The sequence below is a fragment of the Ascaphus truei genome, chromosome 21 (genome assembly GCF_040206685.1).
Source record: "Ascaphus truei isolate aAscTru1 chromosome 21, aAscTru1.hap1, whole genome shotgun sequence".
Classification (NCBI taxonomy): Eukaryota; Metazoa; Chordata; class Amphibia; order Anura; family Ascaphidae; genus Ascaphus; species Ascaphus truei.
The window spans coordinates 22,366,312-22,388,672 of NC_134503.1; the positions used below are offsets into that span (position 1 = coordinate 22,366,312).

The 22,361-nt window shown below is 54.1% G+C and overlaps 2 protein-coding genes across 5 annotated transcripts in view; both read left to right on the forward strand.

The window, feature by feature from the left end:
- Positions 1-22,361, forward strand: part of RABGAP1 (RAB GTPase activating protein 1) — a 154,329-nt gene that overhangs the window by 71,623 nt on the left and 60,345 nt on the right. The window contains exon 1 of one of the 4 annotated variants that reach the window (XM_075579353.1): positions 6,286-6,388. The exons of the other annotated variants lie outside the window; for them this stretch is intronic. The gene's annotated coding sequence lies outside the window, so the exon portion shown is untranslated. Of the gene's footprint in view, positions 1-6,285; positions 6,389-22,361 lie in introns of those variants that run through there. 4 annotated transcript variants of the gene reach the window in all.
- On the forward strand, positions 6,264-10,253 carry GPR21 (G protein-coupled receptor 21). The gene is made up of 2 exons (XM_075579354.1): positions 6,264-6,388; positions 8,108-10,253. The coding sequence occupies exon 2, from the start codon at positions 8,186-8,188 to the stop codon at positions 9,443-9,445; it is 1,260 nt and encodes a 419-aa protein (XP_075435469.1). The 5' UTR covers positions 6,264-6,388; positions 8,108-8,185; the 3' UTR covers positions 9,446-10,253.

Consider the following 22,361-nt stretch of genomic DNA (forward strand, 5'->3'; position numbering starts at 1 on the left):
CCCGTGTTAGTGTGAAACCAATAATGGCGTAATAATACAGAAAATGTATCTAAATCAAGTGAGATAATTATACCTTCAATTAAAGTGAATAATCACACCTCCAATTTAAATATAGCCTTCACCAAACAGTGAATTAACAATAATAAATAAGGTGAAAAAAATACATATAGTAGCTCAAAGAACCCTTGTGATGGATCGTTCTCTGATCCCAAAAGTGGTATGTTGGGGAGCGCTCGTCGATCAGGTGACGACAATATGAAATAGAAAAATACAAATAATGGTGTAGCCAATAGAGGAAATTAATCTACCTAGAAAATGGCGTCACTCACAAATTCCTTCTGGATACTATGGCGTATCGGAGATCCACCTCTCTCTGATAGGAGCGCTATGATGAGCCCTCTTTGGTGTATGTTTATTGAACCGCTTCCAATCTGGAGTTAATCATTTCAACATAAACGAAGTTCATGGGAGAGAACCGCTGGCTGCTCTGGAATCTGCCGGTGTGCCTGCTACCCCCTCTGCATCCGCGTGCCTCACTTCCTGTGACGACTCAAGTCAGGGCGGAAGTAGTCTCTCTGCTCACTCGGCTGCCAGTCGGCAATCACCAGTACTCCCAGTAATAGATTAGAAACTGCTGATTCAACGCGTTTCACATGATTCCTAACGAAGCCTAGCGTTGTTGGCGTTGGCACTGGTGTAAGATATATACTTTCTTCAAAGAGAACATGCTTTGAGATAATGAAGTGTATGGTGATATAGTGTATGGTGATATAGTGTATGGTGATATAGTGTATGGTGATATAGTGTATGGTGATATATACAGGCATACCCCGCATTAACGTACGCAATGGGACCGGAGCATGTATGTAAAGCGAAAATGTACTTAAAGTGAAGCACTATATTTTTCCCACTTATCGAAGTATGTATTGTACTGCAATCATCATATACGTGCATAACTGATGTGTTATTTACATGTGTAACAGGCTCTATAGTCTCCCCGCTTGTGCACAGCTTCGGTACAGGTAGGGAGCCGGTATTGCTGTTCAGGACGTGCTGACAGGCGCATGCGTGAGCTGCCGTTTGCCTATTGAGCGAGATGTCCTTACTCGCGAGTGTACTTAAAGTGAGTGTCCTTAAACCGGGATATACCTGTAGTGTATGGTGATATATAGTGTATGGTGATACTTGGGATCATTGTACAGTGCAACATTTCTCCTTTCTCACACTTTTCTTCCTGATTGGAAGCATGCTCCAGTGGTTTAAATCTGTATGAATGTAGTGATTTTATTTGAATGACTTCTCATTGCGCATCTCGGAGGATGAAGAGGTCACGGGCGTTCAGATGGTCGTTTCAAGGTGTGTTTTTTCAGAATGACTGTATCTTTGTCTCATTTATATGGTCAGGTTCCTTTTAAATACCTCAATTTTGCAATTTAGATCAGAATCGCAGTAACATCAAAGCACTTCACCATATAACGTCTTCTCTGCTGTTTTTCATATCGGTTTAGTGTTTTCAAGAATATTTAATAGCTTTTCACATTTTGGAGCGAAAACCCAACTCTGAGCAGGGGAAATGAGCAAATCTAAAATCCACGTGGCTTCTATCTGTGGCTCATCAGGGAAGCAGGCTTGTGTCCGCGTACCTGTGATAGCGCCGGGGCTGAGGCGCTTGTGTCCGAGTACCTGTGATAGCGCCGGGGCTGAGGCGCTTGTGTCCGCGTACCTGTGATGGCGCCGGGGCTGAGGCGCTTGTGTCCGAGTACCTGTGATGGGGCCGGGGCTGAGGCGCTTGTGTCCGAGTACCTGTGATAGCGCCGGGGCTGAGGCGCTTGTGTCCAAGTACCTGTGATAGCGCCGGGGCTGAGGCGCTTGTGTCCGCGTACCTGTGATAGCGCCGGGGCTGAGGCGCTTGTGTCCGCGTACCTGTGATAGCGCCGGGGCTGAGGCGCTTGTGTCCGCGTACCTGTGATAGGGCCGGGGCTGAGGCGCTTGTGTCCGAGTACCTGTGATGGCGCTGAGGCGCTTGTGTCCGAGTACCTGTGATGGGGCCGGGGCTGAGGCGCTTGTGTCCGAGTACCTGTGATAGCGCCGGGGCTGAGGCGCTTGTGTCTGCGTACCTGTGATAGCGCCGGGGCTGAGGCGCTTGTGTCCGCGTACCTGTGATAGCGCCGGGGCTGAGGCGCTTGTGTCCGCGTACCTGTGATAGCGCCGGGGCTGAGGCGCTTGTGTCCGAGTACCTGTGATAGCGCCGGGGCTGAGGCGCTTGTGTCCGCGTACCTGTGATAGCGCCGGAGCTGAGGTGCTTGTGTCCGCGTACCTGTGATAGCGCCGGGGCTGAGGCGCTTGTGTCCGCGTACCTGTGATAGCGCCGGGGCTGAGGCGCTCGTGTCTGCGTACCTGTGATAGCGCCGGGGCTGAGGCGCTTGTGTCTGCGTACCTGTGATAGCGCCGGGGCTGAGGCGCTTGTGTCCGCGTACCTGTGATAGCGCCGGGGCTGAGGCGCTCGTGTCTGCGTACCTGTGATAGCGCCGGGGCTGAGGCGCTTGTGTCCGCGTACCTGTGATAGCGCCGGGGCTGAGGCGCTCGTGTCTGCGTACCTGTGATGGCGCCGGGGCTGAGGCGCTTGTGTCCGCGTACCTGTGATAGCGCCGGGGCTGAGGCGCTTGTGTCCGCGTACCTGTGATAGCGCCGGAGCTGAGGTGCTTGTGTCCGCGTACCTGTGATAGCGCCGGGGCTGAGGCGCTTGTGTCCGCGTACCTGTGATAGCGCCGGGGCTGAGGCGCTTGTGTCCGCGTACCTGTGATAGCGCCGGGGCTGAGGCACTTGTGTCCGCGTACCTGTGATAGCGCCGGGGCTGAGGCGCTTGTGTCCGCGTACCTGTGATAGCGCCGGGGCTGAGGCGCTTGTGTCCGCGTACCTGTGATAGCGCCGGGGCTGAGGCGCTTGTGTCCGCGTACCTGTGATGGCGCCGGGGCTGAGGCGCTTGTTTCCGCGTACCTGTGATGGCGCCGGGGCTGAGGCGCTTGTGTCCGCGTACCTGTGATAGCGCCGGGGCTGAGGCGCTTGTGTCCGCGTACCTGTGATGGCGCCGGGGCTGAGGCGCTTGTTTCCGCGTACCTGTGATAGCGCCGGAGCTGAGGCGCTTGTGTCCGCGTACCTGTGATAGCGCCGGGGCTGAGGCGCTTGTGTCCGCGTACCTGTGATAGCGCCGGGGCTGAGGCGCTTGTGTCCGCGTACCTGTGATGGCGCCGGGGCTGAGGCGCTTGTTTCCGCGTACCTGTGATGGCGCCGGGGCTGAGGCGCTTGTTTCCGCGTACCTGTGATGGCGCCGGGGCTGAGGCGCTTGTGTCCGCGTACCTGTGATAGCGCCGGGGCTGAGGCGCTTGTGTCCGCGTACCTGTGATGGCGCCGGGGCTGAGGCGCTTGTTTCCGCGTACCTGTGATAGCGCCGGAGCTGAGGCGCTCGTGTCTGCGTACCTGTGATAGCGCCGGAGCTGAGGCGCTCGTGTCTGCGTACCTGTGATAGCGCCGGGGCTGAGGCGCTTGTGTCCGCGTACCTGTGATAGCGCCGGGGCTGAGGCGCTTGTGTCCGCGTACCTGTGATAGCGCCGGGGCTGAGGCGCTTGTGTCCGCGTACCTGTGATAGCGCCGGGGCTGAGGCGCTTGTGTCCGCGTACCTGTGATAGCGCCGGGGCTGAGGCGCTTGTGTCCGCGTACCTGTGATAGCGCCGGGGCTGAGGCGCTTGTGTCTGCGTACCTGTGATAGCGCCGGGGCTGAGGCGCTTGTGTCCGCGTACCTGTGATGGCGCCGGGGCTGAGGCGCTTGTGTCTGCTTACCTGTGATGGCGCCGGGGCTGAGGCGCTTGTGTCCGCGTACCTGTGATGGCGCCGGGGCTGAGGCGCTTGTTTCCGCGTACCTGTGATAGCGCCGGAGCTGAGGCGCTTGTGTCCGCGTACCTGTGATGGGGCCGGGGCTGAGGCACTTGTGTCCGCGTACCTGTGATAGCGCCGGGGCTGAGGCGCTCGTGTCTGCGTACCTGTGATAGCGCCGGGGCTGAGGCGCTCGTGTCTGCGTACCTGTGATAGCGCCGGGGCTGAGGCGCTCGTGTCTGCGTACCTGTGATAGCGCCGGGGCTGAGGCGCTTGTGTCCGCGTACCTGTGATAGCGCCGGGGCTGAGGCGCTTGTGTCCGCGTACCTGTGATAGCGCCGGGGCTGAGGCGCTTGTGTCCGCGTACCTGTGATAGCGCCGGGGCTGAGGCGCTTGTGTCCGCGTACCTGTGATAGCGCCGGGGCTGAGGCGCTTGTGTCCGCGTACCTGTGATAGCGCCGGGGCTGAGGCGCTTGTGTCCGCGTACCTGTGATAGCGCCGGGGCTGAGGCGCTTGTGTCCGCGTACCTGTGATAGCGCCGGAGCTGAGGCGCTCGTGTCTGCGTACCTGTGATAGCGCCGGGGCTGAGGCGCTTGTGTCCGCGTACCTGTGATGGCGCCGGGGCTGAGGCGCTTGTTTCCGCGTACCTGTGATAGCGCCGGAGCTGAGGCGCTTGTGTCCGCGTACCTGTGATAGCGCCGGGGCTGAGGCGCTTGTGTCCGCGTACCTGTGATGGCGCCGGGGCTGAGGCGCTTGTGTCCGCGTACCTGTGATGGGGCCGGGGCTGAGGCGCTTGTGTCCGCGTACCTGTGATAGCGCCGGGGCTGAGGCGCTTGTGTCCGCGTACCTGTGATAGCGCCGGGGCTGAGGCGCTCGTGTCTGCGTACCTGTGATAGCGCCGGGGCTGAGGCGCTTGTGTCCGCGTACCTGTGATAGCGCCGGGGCTGAGGCGCTTGTGTCCGCGTACCTGTGATGGGGCCGGGGCTGAGGCACTTGTGTCCGCGTACCTGTGATAGCGCCGGGGCTGAGGCACTTGTGTCCGCGTACCTGTGATAGCGCCGGGGCTGAGGCGCTTGTGTCCGCGTACCTGTGATGGGGCCGGGGCTGAGGCGCTCGTGTCTGCGTACCTGTGATAGCGCCGGGGCTGAGGCGCTCGTGTCTGCGTACCTGTGATAGCGCCGGGGCTGAGGCGCTTGTGTCCGCGTACCTGTGATAGCGCCGGGGCTGAGGCGCTTGTGTCCGCGTACCTGTGATGGTGCCGGGGCTGAGGCACTTGTGTCCGCGTACCTGTGATAGCGCCGGGGCTGAGGCGCTTGTGTCCGCGTACCTGTGATAGCGCCGGGGCTGAGGCGCTTGTGTCCGCGTACCTGTGATAGCGCCGGAGCTGAGGCGCTCGTGTCTGCGTACCTGTGATAGCGCCGGGGCTGAGGCGCTTGTGTCCGCGTACCTGTGATAGCGCCGGGGCTGAGTCGCTTGTGTCCGCGTACCTGTGATAGCGCCGGGGCTGAGGCGCTTGTGTCCGCGTACCTGTGATGGCGCCGGGGCTGAGGCGCTTGTGTCCGCGTACCTGTGATAGCGCCGGGGCTGAGGCGCTTGTGTCCGCGTACCTGTGATGGCGCCGGGGCTGAGGCGCTTGTGTCCGCGTACCTGTGATGGCGCCGGGGCTGAGGCGCTTGTGTCCGCGTACCTGTGATGGCGCCGGGGCTGAGGCGCTTGTTTCCGCGTACCTGTGATAGCGCCGGAGCTGAGGCGCTTGTGTCCGCGTACCTGTGATAGCGCCGGAGCTGAGGCGCTTGTGTCCGCGTACCTGTGATAGCGCCGGGGCTGAGGCGCTTGTGTCCGCGTACCTGTGATAGCGCCGGAATGTTTTGTAAATTAGAAGAGTATGATTTCCAATAGATTGTCACCGGGGGGGGGGGGAGAGAAAGCAGAGACCATTTGCAATAAATATTTACTTAGATTGTAAGCTCTTCGGGTCCGGGACTCCCTTTCCTTTTGTCTGACTTTGCTGCGCTTATTGTATTGTTATAATTCCCTGTACTGTATTGTCTGTGTGAGACGCTGAGCACACTGTTGGCGCTATGGAAATGAAGATATTCATGCATTTTATGTTTAGTTTGGCAGGGAGAGTTATTCTTATTTGTGATTTTTTTTTTTTTAATGACCTTTACGGGCTGACACAGACATATTGTGTGTGTGTGTGTGTGTGTGTGTGTGTGTGTGTGTGTCTCTCATACATTACAAATCTGTGTGTGCATATCTGGTTGCTGCTGGTGCAGAGAGGAAGCCGAGCCCTGCTCTGAGGCTGCAGTGCTGCATGCAGTCGCGCAGTCCCTGAGTCTGGGTGCTGTAGCTGGTATCCTGGCTGCCTTTGGCAGTGCATGTGAGGGAGGACGAGAGGAGGGTGTGTGGAGGACCTCCGCACAAAGGCATTTTCTCCATTCTGCCGCAAAGTGATCTGCAGTCCTGCTGCAGGAATCCTCCCGGCTCAGACCCTGGGACTCAGACCAACACTCGGGTAAATAACCTTTTTAAGATGAATTGAGTATCAGGGACAATAGTCCCGGTCAGTGGGTAATTGAATGAGACAGGGCCATTTGCATGTGTTAGAAGTTAATTACACTGACAATGAATTCAATGTAAGAATAATAGATGAAGGGATTCTGGCTTGTGGTATGCAGCGATGTGACGCGATGTTACTGCCAGGCAGCCTGTGCCCTGCAAAACATGTGCCTTTTCTTCCAGAACCAGAGAGAGTGCAGGGGCAGCCAGCTGTCTACTGAGAGTGCAGGGGCAGCCAGCTGTCTGCTGAGAGAGTGCAGGGGCAGCCAGCTGTCTACTGAGAGTGCAGGGGCAGCCAGCTGTCTACTGAGAGTGCAGGGGCAGCCAGCTGTCTACTGAGAGTGCAGGGGCAGCCAGCTGTCTACTGAGAGGGCAGGGGCAGCCAGCTGTCTGCTGAGAGAGTGCAGGGGCAGCCAGCTGTCTACTGAGAGAGTGCAGGGGCAGCCAGCTGTCTACTGAGAGTGCAGGGGCAGTCAGCTGTCTACTGAGAGAGTGCAGGGGCAGCCAGCTGTCTACTGAGAGAGTGCAGGGGCAGCCAGCTGTCTACTGAGAGTGCAGGGGCAGTCAGCTGTCTACTGAGAGAGTGCAGGGGCAGCCAGCTGTCTGCTGAGAGAGTGCAAGGGCATCCAGCTGTCTGCTGAGAGAGTGCAGGGGCATCCAGCTGTCTGCGGAGAGAGTGCAGGGGCATCCAGCTGTCTGCGGAGAGAGTGCAGGGGCATCCAGCTGTCTGCGTAGAGAGTGCAGGGGCATCCAGCTGTCTGCGTAGAGAGTGCAGGGGCATCCAGCTGTCTGCGTAGAGAGTGCAGGGGCAGCCAGCTGTCTGCGTAGAGAGTGCAGGGGCAGCCAGCTGTCTGCGTAGAGAGTGCAGGGACAGCCAGCTGTCTGCGTAGAGAGTGCAGGGGCAGCCAGCTGTCTGCTGAGAGAGTGCAGGGGCATCCAGCTGTCTGCTGAGAGAGTGCAGGGGCATCCAGCTGTCTGCTGAGAGAGTGCAGGGGCATCCAGCTGTCTGCTGAGAGAGTGCAGGGGCATCCAGCTGTCTGCTGAGAGAGTGCAGGGGCATCCAGCTGTCTGCTGAGAGTGTGTAGGGGCATCCAGCTGTCTGCTGAGAGAGTGCAGGGGCATCCAGCTGTCTGCTGAGAGAGTGCAGGGGCATCCAGCTGTCTGCTGAGAGAGTGCAGGGGCATCCAGCTGTCTGCTGAGAGAGTGCAGGGGCATCCAGCTGTCTGCTGAGAGAGTGCAGGGGCATCCAGCTGTCTGCTGAGAGAGTGCAGGGGCATCCAGCTGTCTGCTGAGAGTGTGTAGGGGCATCCAGCTGTCTGCTGAGAGAGTGCAGGGGCATCCAGCTGTCTGCTGAGAGAGTGCAGGGGCATCCAGCTGTCTGCTGAGAGAGTGCAGGGGCATCCAGCTGTCTGCTGAGAGAGTGCAGGGGCATCCAGCTGTCTGCTGAGAGAGTGCAGGGGCATCCAGCTGTCTGCTGAGAGAGTGCAGGGGCATCCAGCTGTCTGCGGAGAGAGTGCAGGGGCAGACAGCTGTCTGCAGAGAGAGTGCAGGGGCAGACAGCTGTCTGCGGAGAGAGTGCAGGGGCAGACAGCTGTCTGCGGAGAGAGTGCAGGGTAGTAGTAACTGGCAAGATGCTGTACAAATGCTGTCACATTTTTTCCTCTCTGCTGCTCAGATGTCTTGAGTGGAAGCATAGTGATGGAGTGATTGCCTCGGATAGAGGACAGGGACCCCACATGCTCCAGCCTTCCTGATGACTGCAGTCTTTTGTCCCGCACTCCCATCCAGGGCTTCCTCCCCTTCCATTGTGCTGTGGCAGGAGTCCGGCTCAGCATTGTTCTTCCACAAATTTAAAGGGAAGCCTCTGTGCAGACAAAGCACGACTGGGGGAGCAGTGAGAGGGAGTCTGTGCCTTTCAAAGGGAGGAGAGAGGCATGAGGGGGAGATCTCTGCAGAGCTGAAGATGAACTCTACCTTGGAAGGGGGTAACAGTAGCCATCCTTTCTGCCTTTTGGGGATCAGATCTTACGAGGCCATCCCAGTTTGTATCCTGGAAGTCAGTATCATCATCTTCCTGACCGTGCTGATCATCTCGGGAAACCTGGTGGTCATCTTCGTCTTCCACTGCGCTCCTCTCCTCAACCACCACACCACCAGCTACTTTATCCAGACCATGGCCTATGCGGACCTCCTGGTTGGGATCAGCTGCTTGGTGCCTTCCTTCTCTTTGCTGCACTACCCAGCCCTGCTTTCGGAGTTCATCCTGTGCAAAATGTTTGGCTACGTGGTGTCTGTGCTGAAGAGCGTCTCCATGACGTCTCTGGCCTGTATCAGTATAGATAGATACATTGCTATCACGAAGCCGCTGACATACAACTCATTGGTCACGGCATGCAGGCTGCGCTGCTGCATTCTGCTCCTGTGGCTTTACTCGTGTGCCGTGTTCTTGCCCTCCTTTTTTGGCTGGGGGAAACCTGGTTACCACGGAGACGTGTTCCGATCCTGCGCTCAGTTCTGGCACACCAGCCCCTACTTCACCTCCTTCATTGCGGTGATGCTGTACGCCCCGGCGGCCTCCACGGTCTGCTTCACCTACTTCAACATCTTCCGCATCTGCCAGCAGCACACCAAGGAGATGAACGAGAGGCGCGTACGCTTCAGCACCACGGAGAGGGAGCCCAGCCAAGGGCAGGCCAGCTCGGATAAGCACTATGCCACCGTGCTCTTCCGCATCACCAGCGTCTTTTACATCCTCTGGCTGCCCTACATAATCTACTTCCTGCTGGAGAGCTCCAAGGTCTACGCCAGCCACACGGCGTCCTTCATTACCACCTGGCTGGCCATCAGCAACAGCTTCTGCAACTGCCTCATCTACAGTATGTCAAACAGCGTCTTCCAGAAGGGTCTGAAGCGCCTCTCGGGGGCCGTGTGTGTTTCATGTTCTAGGCAGGGTGAGAGTAAAGAGGCTCCTGGCACTGCCGGGAAGAGACCCACCGACGGTTGCAGCCCCTAACCTTCCACCAGCTAGGACCTCCTCTAGTAGCTACCATGCAAGATTGGGTAACACTAAGGAAATCGCCACAACCATGGAGTTTAGTACTGTGCCACCTAGCACAATGTAGGCCTGAAATGTTGTATAGTGATAACGCACAGAGGGTTACATCTCATTCTGCAGTCACATGTCTGAGCAGCTCATGGCTGCAAAACAGAGTGGAAAATACTTTGCAATTGCAGGACCCGTCCTGCCCCATGTTGGACAGATTGTTTGGTGCTGTGGCTCTTGTAATCTGTGGTTATATGACCCGCTTCCACTGTACCAGGGGACACGCTGGTCATACTGTCCTATATGTCCATGTTTTGTGCTCCCGGAGGTACAGCCGAGATGTTCTGTCCTGCAGCATTTCGATGCTTCCCTAGTGCAGTAAGTGGAAATGTTACAGCTGTGTGGTCTGTGTGTATCTCTAATATCTCCAAACCCAGTATCTCGAGCTGGAGGAAGCAGTGAGCATAGTGAATTGTGTGCATACTAACATGAACTTAAACGTGATCCGAACCACGGAAGCCCGAAGAACAAACAACCCCTAATCTTTTTATCCTTCCTGAAACTCCTCCGATATAGACAGTGCGCGTCTGTCATGAAAATCTTTGCATCGTTATTTTGCTATAAGTGTACTTGATTTGGTTCAGAGCGAATTTAATACAATATTTTTGTAAGTGAGAAAAAAATATGTTGATCATATTCGAAAAAAATGTTCACTTGGTCGTTATTGCTTATGTAAAAATGTTCTTTCTGATGACCGGGATATGTTTACTGTCATTTAAAGATATTCTGTTTAAAGTGTTTGTATTATTTGTCCATTCGTAATAATAAGGTGTTGTCTGCTCCTAAAGCTTCTCAATAATGGTACAATTTGACAAACAAAAATATTATAAATAAGCATTTAATATATTTTCAGTAGATAAATGAAAAAAATGCACATTTTATCATGAGGCTGGAAAACAAGCATTCCAGTGGCCATGGACTGCACCTTACCCACCCCGCCGTCTCCCGCTCCTGCCCCCGCTCTCTCTCCCTCTCGTCCCCGCCATCTCCCGCTCCTGCCCCTGCTCTCTCTTCCGCCCCCGCTCTCTCTCCCTCTCGTCCCCGCCATCTCCCGCTCCTGCCCCTGCTCTCTCTCCCTCTCGCCCCCGCTCTCCCTCTCTCTCGCCCCCGCTCTCCCTCTCTCTCTCTCTCGCTCTCTGTCTCTCGCCCCCGCTCTCTGTCTCTATCCCCCGCTCTCTCTGTCTCTAGGCCCGGCTCTCTCTATGTCTCTCGGCCCCGCTCTGTCTCTCGGCCCCGCTCTGTCTCTCGGCCCGCTCTCTCTCTGTCTCTCGGCCCCGCTCTCTCTCTGTCTCTCGGCCCCTCTCTCTCTCTCTGTCTCTCGGCCCCGCTCTCTCTCTGTCTCTCGGCCCCACTCTCTCTCCGTCTCTCGGCCCCGCTCTCTATCCGTCTCTCGCCCCCGCTCTCTCTCTGTCTCTCTCTCTGTCTCTCTCTCTCTCGCCCCCTCTCTCTCTCGCCTCCTCTCTCTCTCGACCCCCCTCTCTCTCTCGACCCCCCTCTCTCTCGCCTCCCCTCTCTCGCCCCCCCCCCCTCTCTCTCTCTCCCTGCTAATTGTGGAATGCACTTATAACTCGGTAATATATTTGGAGATGAAACCTTGCTATTCACACAATCATAGACAAGTACAGTTTACGGAAGCCCCGACATTGTACAGTTAATGTAAAAAAGATGAATTTGCTCTTTAAAATGGAAAACGGAATATTTTTGTTGTATTGTTTGAACATTTCTGAATACATATACATTTCTTCCTGTCCATCCTTTCTGTTGCTAACGGCCCTGTGATTGGGAGCGCACAGTTCTGGGAGCTGCTTTGGGATATGTGCAGGATTGTAAAACCTTTTTACCTTGTAATGTTTTAGCGTATCCACTTCTTACACAACAGGGTATCTTCTTTGTGATCTTACAGCACAGTCTGTCTAATCGTCTCCCATATATCATAAAACAATGACCTAAAATTGCACAATAATACTAATCCCAAAGGAGGATAACACACACAGCAGAGTATAACCATATTGATTTAGCCTAAAGTCATTAATTGGGGTGAATAGCCATAAAGTCCATCAATGGTAGGTGCTTCTCCTTAAAGAGTATTCCCAACTCTCTGTGTAGAAGGTGGAGTACTGCAGTGTAGTGGATTGGAAGCACACACCACTACACACACACCGCTACACTGGGGCAGATCATTTTTGTTACACCACAAATGGATGTCTCCTTTTTTTGCTGTCTCTGTACTCCTGTGTAGAGTCCCCTCACGCTGGTGTCGTCGCACGCTTGTTCTTGCGCCTGTTCACTTCTGGGTTCGCCGGGTTGACACTCTGATGTTATGGATGTCTCTGAATTTATGTCTAAATTTAGCATAGGTTGAACTTGATGGACGTACGTCTTTTTTCAACCTCATCTACTATGTAACTATGGTGTTACTGCAGGGATGTTCAGCAGTAAATTATGGCGAATCTGCCATTCGCAGAACAGAACTGAGCTTTCTGTAAGAACCAATAGGAGAAGGACTCAGACTATTTTAATGGTAGGTAGAGTACTTTATCACACTCCTGACGAAGCTAGAGGTATCTAGAGAAACGCGTTGAGTGGACAAGCAGTAAGAAGCCGACAGAACCGGATACCAGGGACGCCAGAGCATCGTGGCAAACCGCACGCCAACCCCAACGGCCGCTTTTGGGGGTGACGGAAGGTGGACCCACGAGACGACCACCCGCACCGGCTCTCAGTGTCGGAGGATAAGAGACTGTGTAAAGATACAATTGCCAGTGCCCTTTAGGCACGTATGGGTAAGTGCCCCAGTAAGGGATTTTTATTTTATGGTGTGCTTTATGTATTAAATATCCCTTGAACATATTGCACCATAAGTCTTCCATTTTCTTACCCTGCTTGTTAACTCTATTCTACCTACCATTACCTGCATATGCTGCACTAATTATTACAGTGACCATTCACCATTAATAGAACCACTCATCGATAGTGGTTTGCTGTCACAAACCTACTCCCTCACCTGTTTTTGTATTCCTCTTCAGCACATCGCCGGGAGCCCTTGGGTGCATGGATCTGTAGCAGGAGATCACCCTACACGTTTCGCCGAGCCTCTCGTTGCTTCCTCAAAGGCTACAGATCCGTGCACCCAAGGGATCCTGGCGATCTGCTGAAGATCCCTGCATCTACTCCATAACATCGCAGGGTGAACCCGGAAGTGAACAGGCGCACGAGCGCGCCTCGGCGGCTCCACTCCAGCACGAGGGGACTCTGCCCATGAGTACAGAAACAGCCGAAAAGGAGACACCCATTGGTGGTGTGAGGCGCTGTGTCTGTGTGCTGGGTGATGGCACTTTAACTTGCGAGTGGGAATTTTTCCTGTTTTTGATTTTTTACATTGTTTAAATAAAATCACCTGCACCATTGTAGTGGCGTGTGCGCTTCTACGTCACTACAGTACACTATCGGCTCCCATACATCGGCCGCTCTAAAGACACGTAGGTGATGTCTAGGGATTTAGGGTGTAACTGAAATCCCGTCCATCTGAACATCTCACACTGCCGCTTAAAACCGTTCAAAAATGAAGCATCATTTGGTATTAGATGAGATTTGTTGTAGTAACCCAGCCACAGATAGGAAAAGTAAAAAATATTAACACAGATTTCACTCAAAAAAAATCAACATTGGGACCCGCCGTGATGTGGAACGGGAAGAGGGCAGGGAGTGCGGTGTCCCTCCGTGCCGACAGCGCTGGGCTCTTACTGACGGTCTTCTCTTCCTGATTTTGACACTTAAGGGGTTGGGTTACCATCATATCCTTTATTAGGGCGACCTTGACCTGCCATTGACCCTGTACTGTACATTTAATATAAATCCATCTACTTAGAAAAACAAATGTTTGGCCCTTAAGTGAAAACGTGTGCGTCTTGTGGTCAGAGATTGTAAATGATGTGATGAATCAGACAAGCCCTTGAACACATCTTTATTAATACAGATGAGTGACGTATCAATATTATATCAATGGAGATTCCTGCTGCCACTGAGCTGCGCGAGTCTCCTATCAGTGCACCTTGGCAGGACAATGGCAGATCCTGTCATTCGTGATCAGATTTTCTTGCGCGTTCATGTTCAACAATCCTACTGCTGCGTTCAGGTTTCCGAGGGCTTGAGGTGTGTGTAGGCAGGCAGTATGATGGGGGGTGTAGTTGCACTAGAGGTGTGTGTGTGTGGGCACTAGGTGTATGTGTGTGTGTCTGTGGGCACTAGGGTTGTGTTTGTGTGTAAGTTGAGGGCACTAGGTTGTGTGTGGGCACCAGGACTGGGTGTTTGGGCACTAAGGGTGGGGGGGGGGGCACAGGTTGTGGTGGGTGGGGGGGGATGTGTGTGTGTTCACTAGGAAACACTTTTTCCTGTGTTGGTGGTTCTGCGCAGTGTCGCTGTTACACGTTAGTTCCCTGTGTTGGTGGTTCTGCGCAGTGTCGCTGTTACACGTCAGTTCCCTGTGTTGGTGGTTCTGCGCAGTGTCGCTGTTGCACATTAGTCCCCTATGTTGGTGGTTCTGCGCAGTGTCGCTGTTACACGTTAGTTCCCTGTGTTGGTGGTTCTGCGCAGTGTCGCTGTTACACGTTAGTTCCCTGTGTTGGTGGTTCTGCGCAGTGTCGCTCTGTTACACGTCAGTTCCCTGTGTTGGTGGTTCTGCGCAGTGTCGCTGTTGCACGTTAGTTCCCTGTTTGGTGGTTCTGCGCAGTGTCGCTGTTGCACGTTAGTTCCCTGTGTTGGTGGTTCTGCGCAGTGTCGCTGTTACACGTTAGTTCCCTGTGTTGGTGGTTCTGCGCAGTGTCGCTGTTACACGTTAGTTCCCTGTGTTGGTGGTTCTGTGCAGTGTCGCTGTTACACGTTAGTTCCCTGTTTGGTGGTTTTGCGCAGTGTCGCTGTTACACGTTAGTTCCCTGTGTTGGTGGTTCTGTGCAGTGTCGCTGTTACACGTTAGTTCCCTGTGTTGGTGGTTCTGTGCAGTGTCGCTGTTACACGTTAGTTCCCTGTGTTGGTGGTTCTGCGCAGTGTCGCTGTTACACGTTAGTTCCCTGTGTTGGTGGTTCTGCGCGGTGTCGCTGTTACACGTTAGTTCCCTGTGTTGGTGGTTCTGCGCAGTGTCGCTGTTGCACGTTTAGTTCCCTGTGTTGGTGGTTCTGCGCAGTGTCGCTGTTGCACGTTAGTTCCCTGTGTTGGTGGTTCTGCGCAGTGTCGCTGTTACTTGTTAGTTCCCTGTGTTGGTGGTTCTGCGCAGTGTCGCTGTTACACGTTAGTTCCCTGTGTTGGTGGTTCTGCGCAGTGTCGCTGTTACACGTTAGTTCCCTGTGTTGGTGGTTCTGCGCAGTGTCGCTGTTACACGTTAGTTCCCTGTGTTGGTGGTTCTGCGCGGTGTCGCTGTTACACGTTAGTTCCCTGTGTTGGTGGTTCTGCGCAGTGTCGCTGTTGCACGTTAGTTCCCTGTGTTGGTGGTTCTGCGCAGTGTCGCTGTTACACGTTTAGTTCCCTGTGTTGGTGGTTCTGCGCAGTGTCGCTGTTACACGTTAGTTCCCTGTGTTGGTGGTTCTGCGCAGTGTCGCTGTTACACGTTTAGTTCCCTGTGTTGGTGGTTCTGCGCAGTGTTGCTGTTACAAGTTTAGTTCCCTGTGTTGGTGGTTCTGCGCAGTGTCGCTGTTACACGTTTAGTTCCCTGTGTTGGTGGTTCTGCGCAGTGTCGCTGTTACACGTTAGATCCCTGTGTTGGTGGTTCTGCGCAGTGTCGCTGTTGCACGTTAGTTCCCTGTTTGGTGGTTCTGCGCAGTGTCGCTGTTACACGTTAGTTCCCTGTGTTGGTGGTTCTGCGCAGTGTCGCTGTTACACGTTAGTTCCCTGTGTTGGTGGTTCTGCGCAGTGTCGCTGTTGCACGTTAGTTCCCTGTGTTGGTGGTTCTGCGCAGTGTCGCTGTTACACGTTAGTTCCCTGTGTTGGTGGTTCTGCGCAGTGTCGCTGTTACACGTTTAGTTCCCTGTGTTGGTGGTTCTGCGCAGTGTCGCTGTTACACGTTAGTTACCTGTGTTGGTGGTTCTGCGCAGTGTCGCTGTTACACGTTTAGTTCCCTGTGTTGGTGGTTCTGCGCAGTGTCGCTGTTGCACGTTAGTTCCCTGTGTTGGTGGTTCTGCGCAGTGTCGCTGTTACACATTAGTTCCCTGTGTTGGTGGTTCTGCGCAGTGTCGCTGTTACACATTGAGTTCCCTGTGTTGGTGGTTCTGCGCAGTGTCGCTGTTACACGTTAGTTCCCTGTGTTGGTGGTTCTGCGCAGTATCGCTGTTACACGTTAGTTCCCTGTGTTGGTGGTTCTGCGCAGTGTCGCTGTTACACGTTAGTTCCCTGTGTTGGTGGTTCTGCCCAGTGTCGCTGTTACACGTTGGTTCCCTGTGTTGGTGGTTCTGCGCAGTGTCGCTGTTACACGTTAGTTCCCTGTGTTGGTGGTTCTGCGCAGTGTCACTGTTACACGTTTAGTTCCCTGTGTTGGTGGTTCTGTGCAGTGTCGCTGTTACACGTTAGTTCCCTGTGTTGGTGGTTCTGCGCAGGGTCGCTGTTGCACGTTAGTTCCCTGTGTTGGTGGTTCTGCGCAGTGTCGCTGTTACACGTTAGTTCCCTGTGTTGGTGGTTCTGCGCAGTGTCGCTGTTACACGTTAGTTCCCTGTGTTGGTGGTTCTGCACAGTGTCGCTGTTACACGTTAGTTCCCTGTGTTGGTGGTTCTGCGCAGTGTCGCACTGTTACACGTTAGTTCCCTGTGTTGGTGGTTCTGTGCAGTGTCGCTGTTTCACGTTAGTTCCCTGTGTTGGTGGTTCTGCGCAGTGTCGCTGTTACACGTTAGTTCCCTGTGTTGGTGGTTCTGCGCAGTGTCGCTGTTACACGTTAGTTCCCTGTGTTGGTGGTTCTGCGCAGTGTCGCTGTTACACGTTAGTTCCCTGTGTTGGTGGTTCTGCGCAGTGTCGCTGTTACACGTTAGTTCCCTGTGTTGGTGGTTCTGCGCAGTGTCGCTGTTACACGTTAGTTCCCTGTGTTGGTTGTTCTGCGCAGTGTCGCTGTTGCACGTTAGTTGCCTGTGTTGGTGGTTCTGCGCAGTGTCGCTGTTACACGTTTAGTTCCCTGTGTTGGTGGTTCTGCGCAGTGTCGCTGTTACACGTTTAGTTCCCTGTGTTGGTGGTTCTGCGCAGTGTCGCTGTTGCACGTTTAGTTCCCTGTGTTGGTGGTTCTGCGCAGTGTCGCTGTTACACGTTTAGTTCCCTGTGTTGGTGGTTCTGCGCAGTGTCGCTATTACACGTCAGTTCCCTGTGTTGGTGGTTCTGCGCAGTGTCGCTGTTACACGTTTAGTTCCCTGTGTTGGTGGTTCTGCGCAGTGTCGCTGTTACACGTTAGTTCCCTGTGTTGGTGGTTCTGCGCAGTGTCGCTGTTACACGTTCGTTCCCTGTGTTGGTGGTTCTGCGCAGTGTCGCTGTTACACGTTTAGTTCCCTGTGTTGGTGGTTCTGCGCAGTGTCGCTGTTACACGTTAGTTCCCTGTGTTGGTGGTTCTGCGCAGTGTCGCTGTTACACGTTAGTTCCCTGTGTTGGTGGTTCTGCACAGTGTCGCTGTTACACGTTAGTTCCCTGTGTTGGTGGTTCTGCGCAGTGTCGCACTGTTACACGTTAGTTCCCTGTGTTGGTGGTTCTGTGCAGTGTCGCTGTTTCACGTTAGTTCCCTGTGTTGGTGGTTCTGCGCAGTGTCGCTGTTACACGTTAGTTCCCTGTGTTGGTGGTTCTGCGCAGTGTCGCTGTTACACGTTAGTTCCCTGTGTTGGTGGTTCTGCGCAGTGTCGCTGTTACACGTTAGTTCCCTGTGTTGGTGGTTCTGCGCAGTGTCGCTGTTACACGTTAGTTCCCTGTGTTGGTGGTTCTGCGCAGTGTCGCTGTTACACGTTAGTTCCCTGTGTTGGTTGTTCTGCGCAGTGTCGCTGTTGCACGTTAGTTGCCTGTGTTGGTGGTTCTGCGCAGTGTCGCTGTTACACGTTTAGTTCCCTGTGTTGGTGGTTCTGCGCAGTGTCGCTGTTACACGTTTAGTTCCCTGTGTTGGTGGTTCTGCGCAGTGTCGCTGTTGCACGTTTAGTTCCCTGTGTTGGTGGTTCTGCGCAGTGTCGCTGTTACACGTTTAGTTCCCTGTGTTGGTGGTTCTGCGCAGTGTCGCTATTACACGTCAGTTCCCTGTGTTGGTGGTTCTGCGCAGTGTCGCTGTTACACGTTTAGTTCCCTGTGTTGGTGGTTCTGCGCAGTGTCGCTGTTACACGTTAGTTCCCTGTGTTGGTGGTTCTGCGCAGTGTCGCTGTTACACGTTCGTTCCCTGTGTTGGTGGTTCTGCGCAGTGTCGCTGTTGCACGTTTAGTTCCCTGTGTTGGTGGTTCTGCGCAGTGTCGCTGTTGCACGTTAGTTCCCTGTGTTGGTGGTTCTGCGCAGTGTCGCTGTTACATGTTAGTTCCCTGTGTTGGTGGTTTTGCGCAGTGTCGCTGTTACACGTTTAGTTCCCTGTGTTGGTGGTTCTGCGCAGTGTCGCTGTTACACGTTTAGTTCCCTGTGTTGGTGGTTCTGCGCAGTGTCGCTGTTACACGTTAGTTCCCTGTGTTGGTGGTTCTGCGCAGTGTCGCTGTTACACGTTTAGTTCCCTGTGTTGGTGGTTCTGCGCAGTGTCGCTGTTACACGTTAGTTCCCTGTGTTGGTGGTTCTGCGCAGTGTCGCTTATACACGTTTAGTTCCCTGTGTTGGTGGTTCTGCGCAGTGTCGCTGTTACACGTTAGTTCCCTGTGTTGGTGGTTCTGCGCAGTGTCGCTGTTGCACGTTAGTTCCCAGTGTTGGTGGTTCTGCGCAGTGTCGCTGTTACACGTTAGTTCCCTGTGTTGGTGGTTCTGCGCAGTGTCGCTGTTACACGTTTAGTTCCCTGTGTTGGTGGTTCTGCGCAGTGTCACTGTTACACGTTTAGTTCCCTGTGTTGGTGGTTCTGCGCAGTGTCGCTGTTGCACGTTAGTTCCCTGTGTTGGTGGTTCTGCGCAGTGTCGCTGTTACACGTTAGTTCCCTGTGTTGGTGGTTCTGCGCAGTGTCGCTGTTACACGTTTAGTTCCCTGTGTTGGTGGTTCTGCGCAGTGTCGCTGTTACACGTTTAGTTCCCTGTGTTGGTGGTTCTGCGCAGTGTCGCTTATACACGTTTAGTTCCCTGTGTTGGTGGTTCTGCGCAGTGTCGCTGTTACACGTCAGTTCCCTGTGTTGGTGGTTCTGCGCAGTGTCACTGTTGCACGTTAGTTTCCTGTGTTGGTGGTTCTGCGCAGTGTCACTGTTGCACGTCAGTTTCCTGTGTTGGTGGTTCTGCGCAGTGTCACTGTTGCACGTTAGTTTCCTGTGTTGGTGGCTCTGCGCAGTGTCGCTGTTACACGTTAGTTCCCTGTGTTGTTGGTTCTGCGCAGTGTCGCTGTTACACGTTTAGTTCCCTTTGTTTGTGGTTCTTCGTTAGTTCCCTGTGTTGGTGGTTCTGCGCAGTGTCGCTGTTACACGTTAGTTCCCTGTGTTGGTGGTTCTGCGCAGTGTCGCTGTTACACGTTTAGTTCCCTGTGTTGGTGGTTCTGCGCAGTGTCGCTGTTACACGTTTAGTTCCCTGTGTTGGTGGTTCTGCGCAGTGTCGCTGTTGCACGTTAGTTCCCTGTGTTGGTGGTTCTGCGCAGTGTCGCTGTTACACGTTAGTTCCCTGTGTTGGTGGTTCTGCGCAGTGTCGCTGTTACACGTTAGTTCCCTGTGTTGGTGGTTCTGCGCAGTGTCGCTGTTACACGTTAGTTCCCTGTGTTGGTGGTTCTGCGCAGTGTCGCTGTTACATGTTTAGTTCCCTGTGTTGGAGGTTCTGCGCAGTGTCGCTGTTGCACGTTAGTTCCCTGTGTTGGTGGTTCTGCGCAGTGTCGCTGTTACACGTTTAGTTCCCTGTGTTGGTGGTTCTGCGCAGTGTCGCTGTTGCACATTAGTTCCCTGTGTTGGTGGTTCTGCGCAGTGTCGCTGTTACACGTTAGTTCCCTGTGTTGGTGGTTCTGCGCAGTGTCGCTGTTACACGTTAGTTCCCTGTGTTGGTGGTTCTGCGCAGTGTCGCTGTTACACGTTAGTTCCCTGTGTTGGTGGTTCTGCGCAGTGTCGCTGTTACACGTTTAGTTCCTTGTGTTGGTGGTTCTGCGCAGTCTCGCTGTTACACGTTAGTTCCCTGTGTTGGTGGTTCTGCGCAGTGTCGCTGTTACACGTTGGTTCCCTGTGTTGGTGGTTCTGCGCAGTGTCGCTGTTACACGTTAGTTCCCTGTGTTGGTGGTTCTGCGCAGTGTCGCTGTTACACGTTAGTTCCCTGTGTTGGTGGTTCTGCACAGTGTCGCTTATACACGTTAGTACCCTGTGTTGGTGGTTCTGCGCAGTGTCGCTGTTACACGTTAGTTCCCTGTGTTGGTGGTTCTGCGCGGTGTCGCTATTACACGTTAGATCCCTGTGTTGGTGGTTCTGCGCAGTGTCGCTGTTACACGTTTAGTTCCCTGTGTTGGTGGTTCTGCGCAGTGTCGCTGTTACACGTTAGTTCCCTGTGTTGGTGGTTCTGCGCAGTGTCGCTGTTACACGTTTAGTTCCCTGTGTTGGTGGTTCTGCGCAGTGTCGCTGTTACACGTTAGTTCCCTGTGTTGGTGGTTCTGCGCAGTGTCGCTGTTACACGTTTAGTTCCCTGTGTTGGTGGTTCTGCGCAGTGTCGCTGTTACACGTTTAGTTCCCTGTGTTGGTGGTTTTGCGCAGTGTCGCTGTTACACGTTAGATCCCTGTGTTGGTGGTTCTGCGCAGTGTCGCTGTTGCACGTTAGTTCCCTGTTTGGTGGTTCTGCGCAGTGTCGCTGTTACACGTTAGTTCCCTGTGTTGGTGGTTCTGCGCAGTGTCGCTGTTACACGTTAGTTCCCTGTGTTGGTGGTTCTGCGCAGTGTCGCTGTTGCACGTTAGTTCCCTGTGTTGGTGGTTCTGCGCAGTGTCGCTGTTACACGTTAGTTCCCTGTGTTGGTGGTTCTGCGCAGTGTCGCTGTTACACGTTTAGTTCCCTGTGTTGGTGGTTCTGCGCAGTGTCGCTGTTACACGTTAGTTACCTGTGTTGGTGGTTCTGCGCAGTGTCGCTGTTACACGTTTAGTTCCCTGTGTTGGTGGTTCTGCGCAGTGTCGCTGTTGCACGTTAGTTCCCTGTGTTGGTGGTTCTGCGCAGTGTCGCTGTTACACATTAGTTCCCTGTGTTGGTGGTTCTGCGCAGTGTCGCTGTTACACGTTGAGTTCCCTGTGTTGGTGGTTCTGCGCAGTGTCGCTGTTACACGTTAGTTCCCTGTGTTGGTGGTTCTGCGCAGTATCGCTGTTACACGTTAGTTCCCTGTGTTGGTGGTTCTGCGCAGTGTCGCTGTTACACGTTCGTTCCCTGTGTTGGTGGTTCTGCGCAGTGTCGCTGTTGCACGTTAGTTCCCTGTGTTGGTGGTTCTGCCCAGTGTCGCTGTTACACGTTAGTTCCCTGTGTTGGTGGTTCTGCGCAGTATCGCTGTTGCACGTTAGTTCCCTGTGTTGGTGGTTCTGCGCAGTGTCGCTGTTACACGTTGGTTCCCTGTGTTGGTGGTTCTGCGCAGTGTCGCTGTTACACGTTAGTTCCCTGTGTTGGTGGTTCTGCGCAGTGTCACTGTTACACGTTTAGTTCCCTGTGTTGGTGGTTCTGTGCAGTGTCGCTGTTACACGTTAGTTCCCTGTGTTGGTGGTTCTGCGCAGTGTCGCTGTTGCACGTTAGTTCCCTGTGTTGGTGGTTCTGCGCAGTGTCGCTGTTACACGTTAGTTCCCTGTGTTGGTGGTTCTGCGCAGTGTCGCTGTTACACGTTAGTTCCCTGTGTTGGTGGTTCTGCGCAGTGTCGCTGTTACACGTTAGTTCCCTGTGTTGGTGGTTCTGCGCAGTGTCGCACTGTTACACGTTAGTTCCCTGTGTTGGTGGTTCTGTGCAGTGTCGCTGTTACACGTTAGTTCCCTGTGTTGGTGGTTCTGCGCAGTGTCGCTGTTACACGTTAGTTCCCTGTGTTGGTGGTTCTGCGCAGTGTCGCTGTTACACGTTAGTTCCCTGTGTTGGTGGTTCTGCGCAGTGTTGCTGTTACACGTTAGTTCCCTGTGTTGGTGGTTCTGCGCAGTGTCGCTGTTACACGTTAGTTCCCTGTGTTGGTGGTTCTGCGCAGTGTCGCTGTTACACGTTAGTTCCCTGTGTTGGTGGTTCTGCGCAGTGTCGCTGTTACACGTTAGTTCCCTGTGTTGGTTGTTCTGCGCAGTGTCGCTGTTGCACGTTAGTTGCCTGTGTTGGTGGTTCTGCGCAGTGTCGCTGTTACACGTTTAGTTCCCTGTGTTGGTGGTTCTGCGCAGTGTCGCTGTTACACGTTTAGTTCCCTGTGTTGGTGGTTCTGCGCAGTGTCGCTGTTGCACGTTTAGTTCCCTGTGTTGGTGGTTCTGCGCAGTGTCGCTGTTACACGTTTAGTTCCCTGTGTTGGTGGTTCTGCGCAGTGTCGCTGTTACACGTCAGTTCCCTGTGTTGGTGGTTCTGCGCAGTGTCGCTGTTACACGTTTAGTTCCCTGTGTTGGTGGTTCTGCGCAGTGTCGCTGTTACACGTTAGTTCCCTGTGTTGGTGGTTCTGCGCAGTGTCGCACTGTTACACGTTAGTTCCCTGTGTTGGTGGTTCTGTGCAGTGTCGCTGTTACACGTTAGTTCCCTGTGTTGGTGGTTCTGCGCAGTGTCGC

Coding starts and splice junctions, on each gene's coding strand:
- GPR21 (XM_075579354.1), top strand. CDS start 8,186: ATGACTGCAGTCTTTTGTCCCGCACTCCCATCCAGGGCTTCCTCCCCT.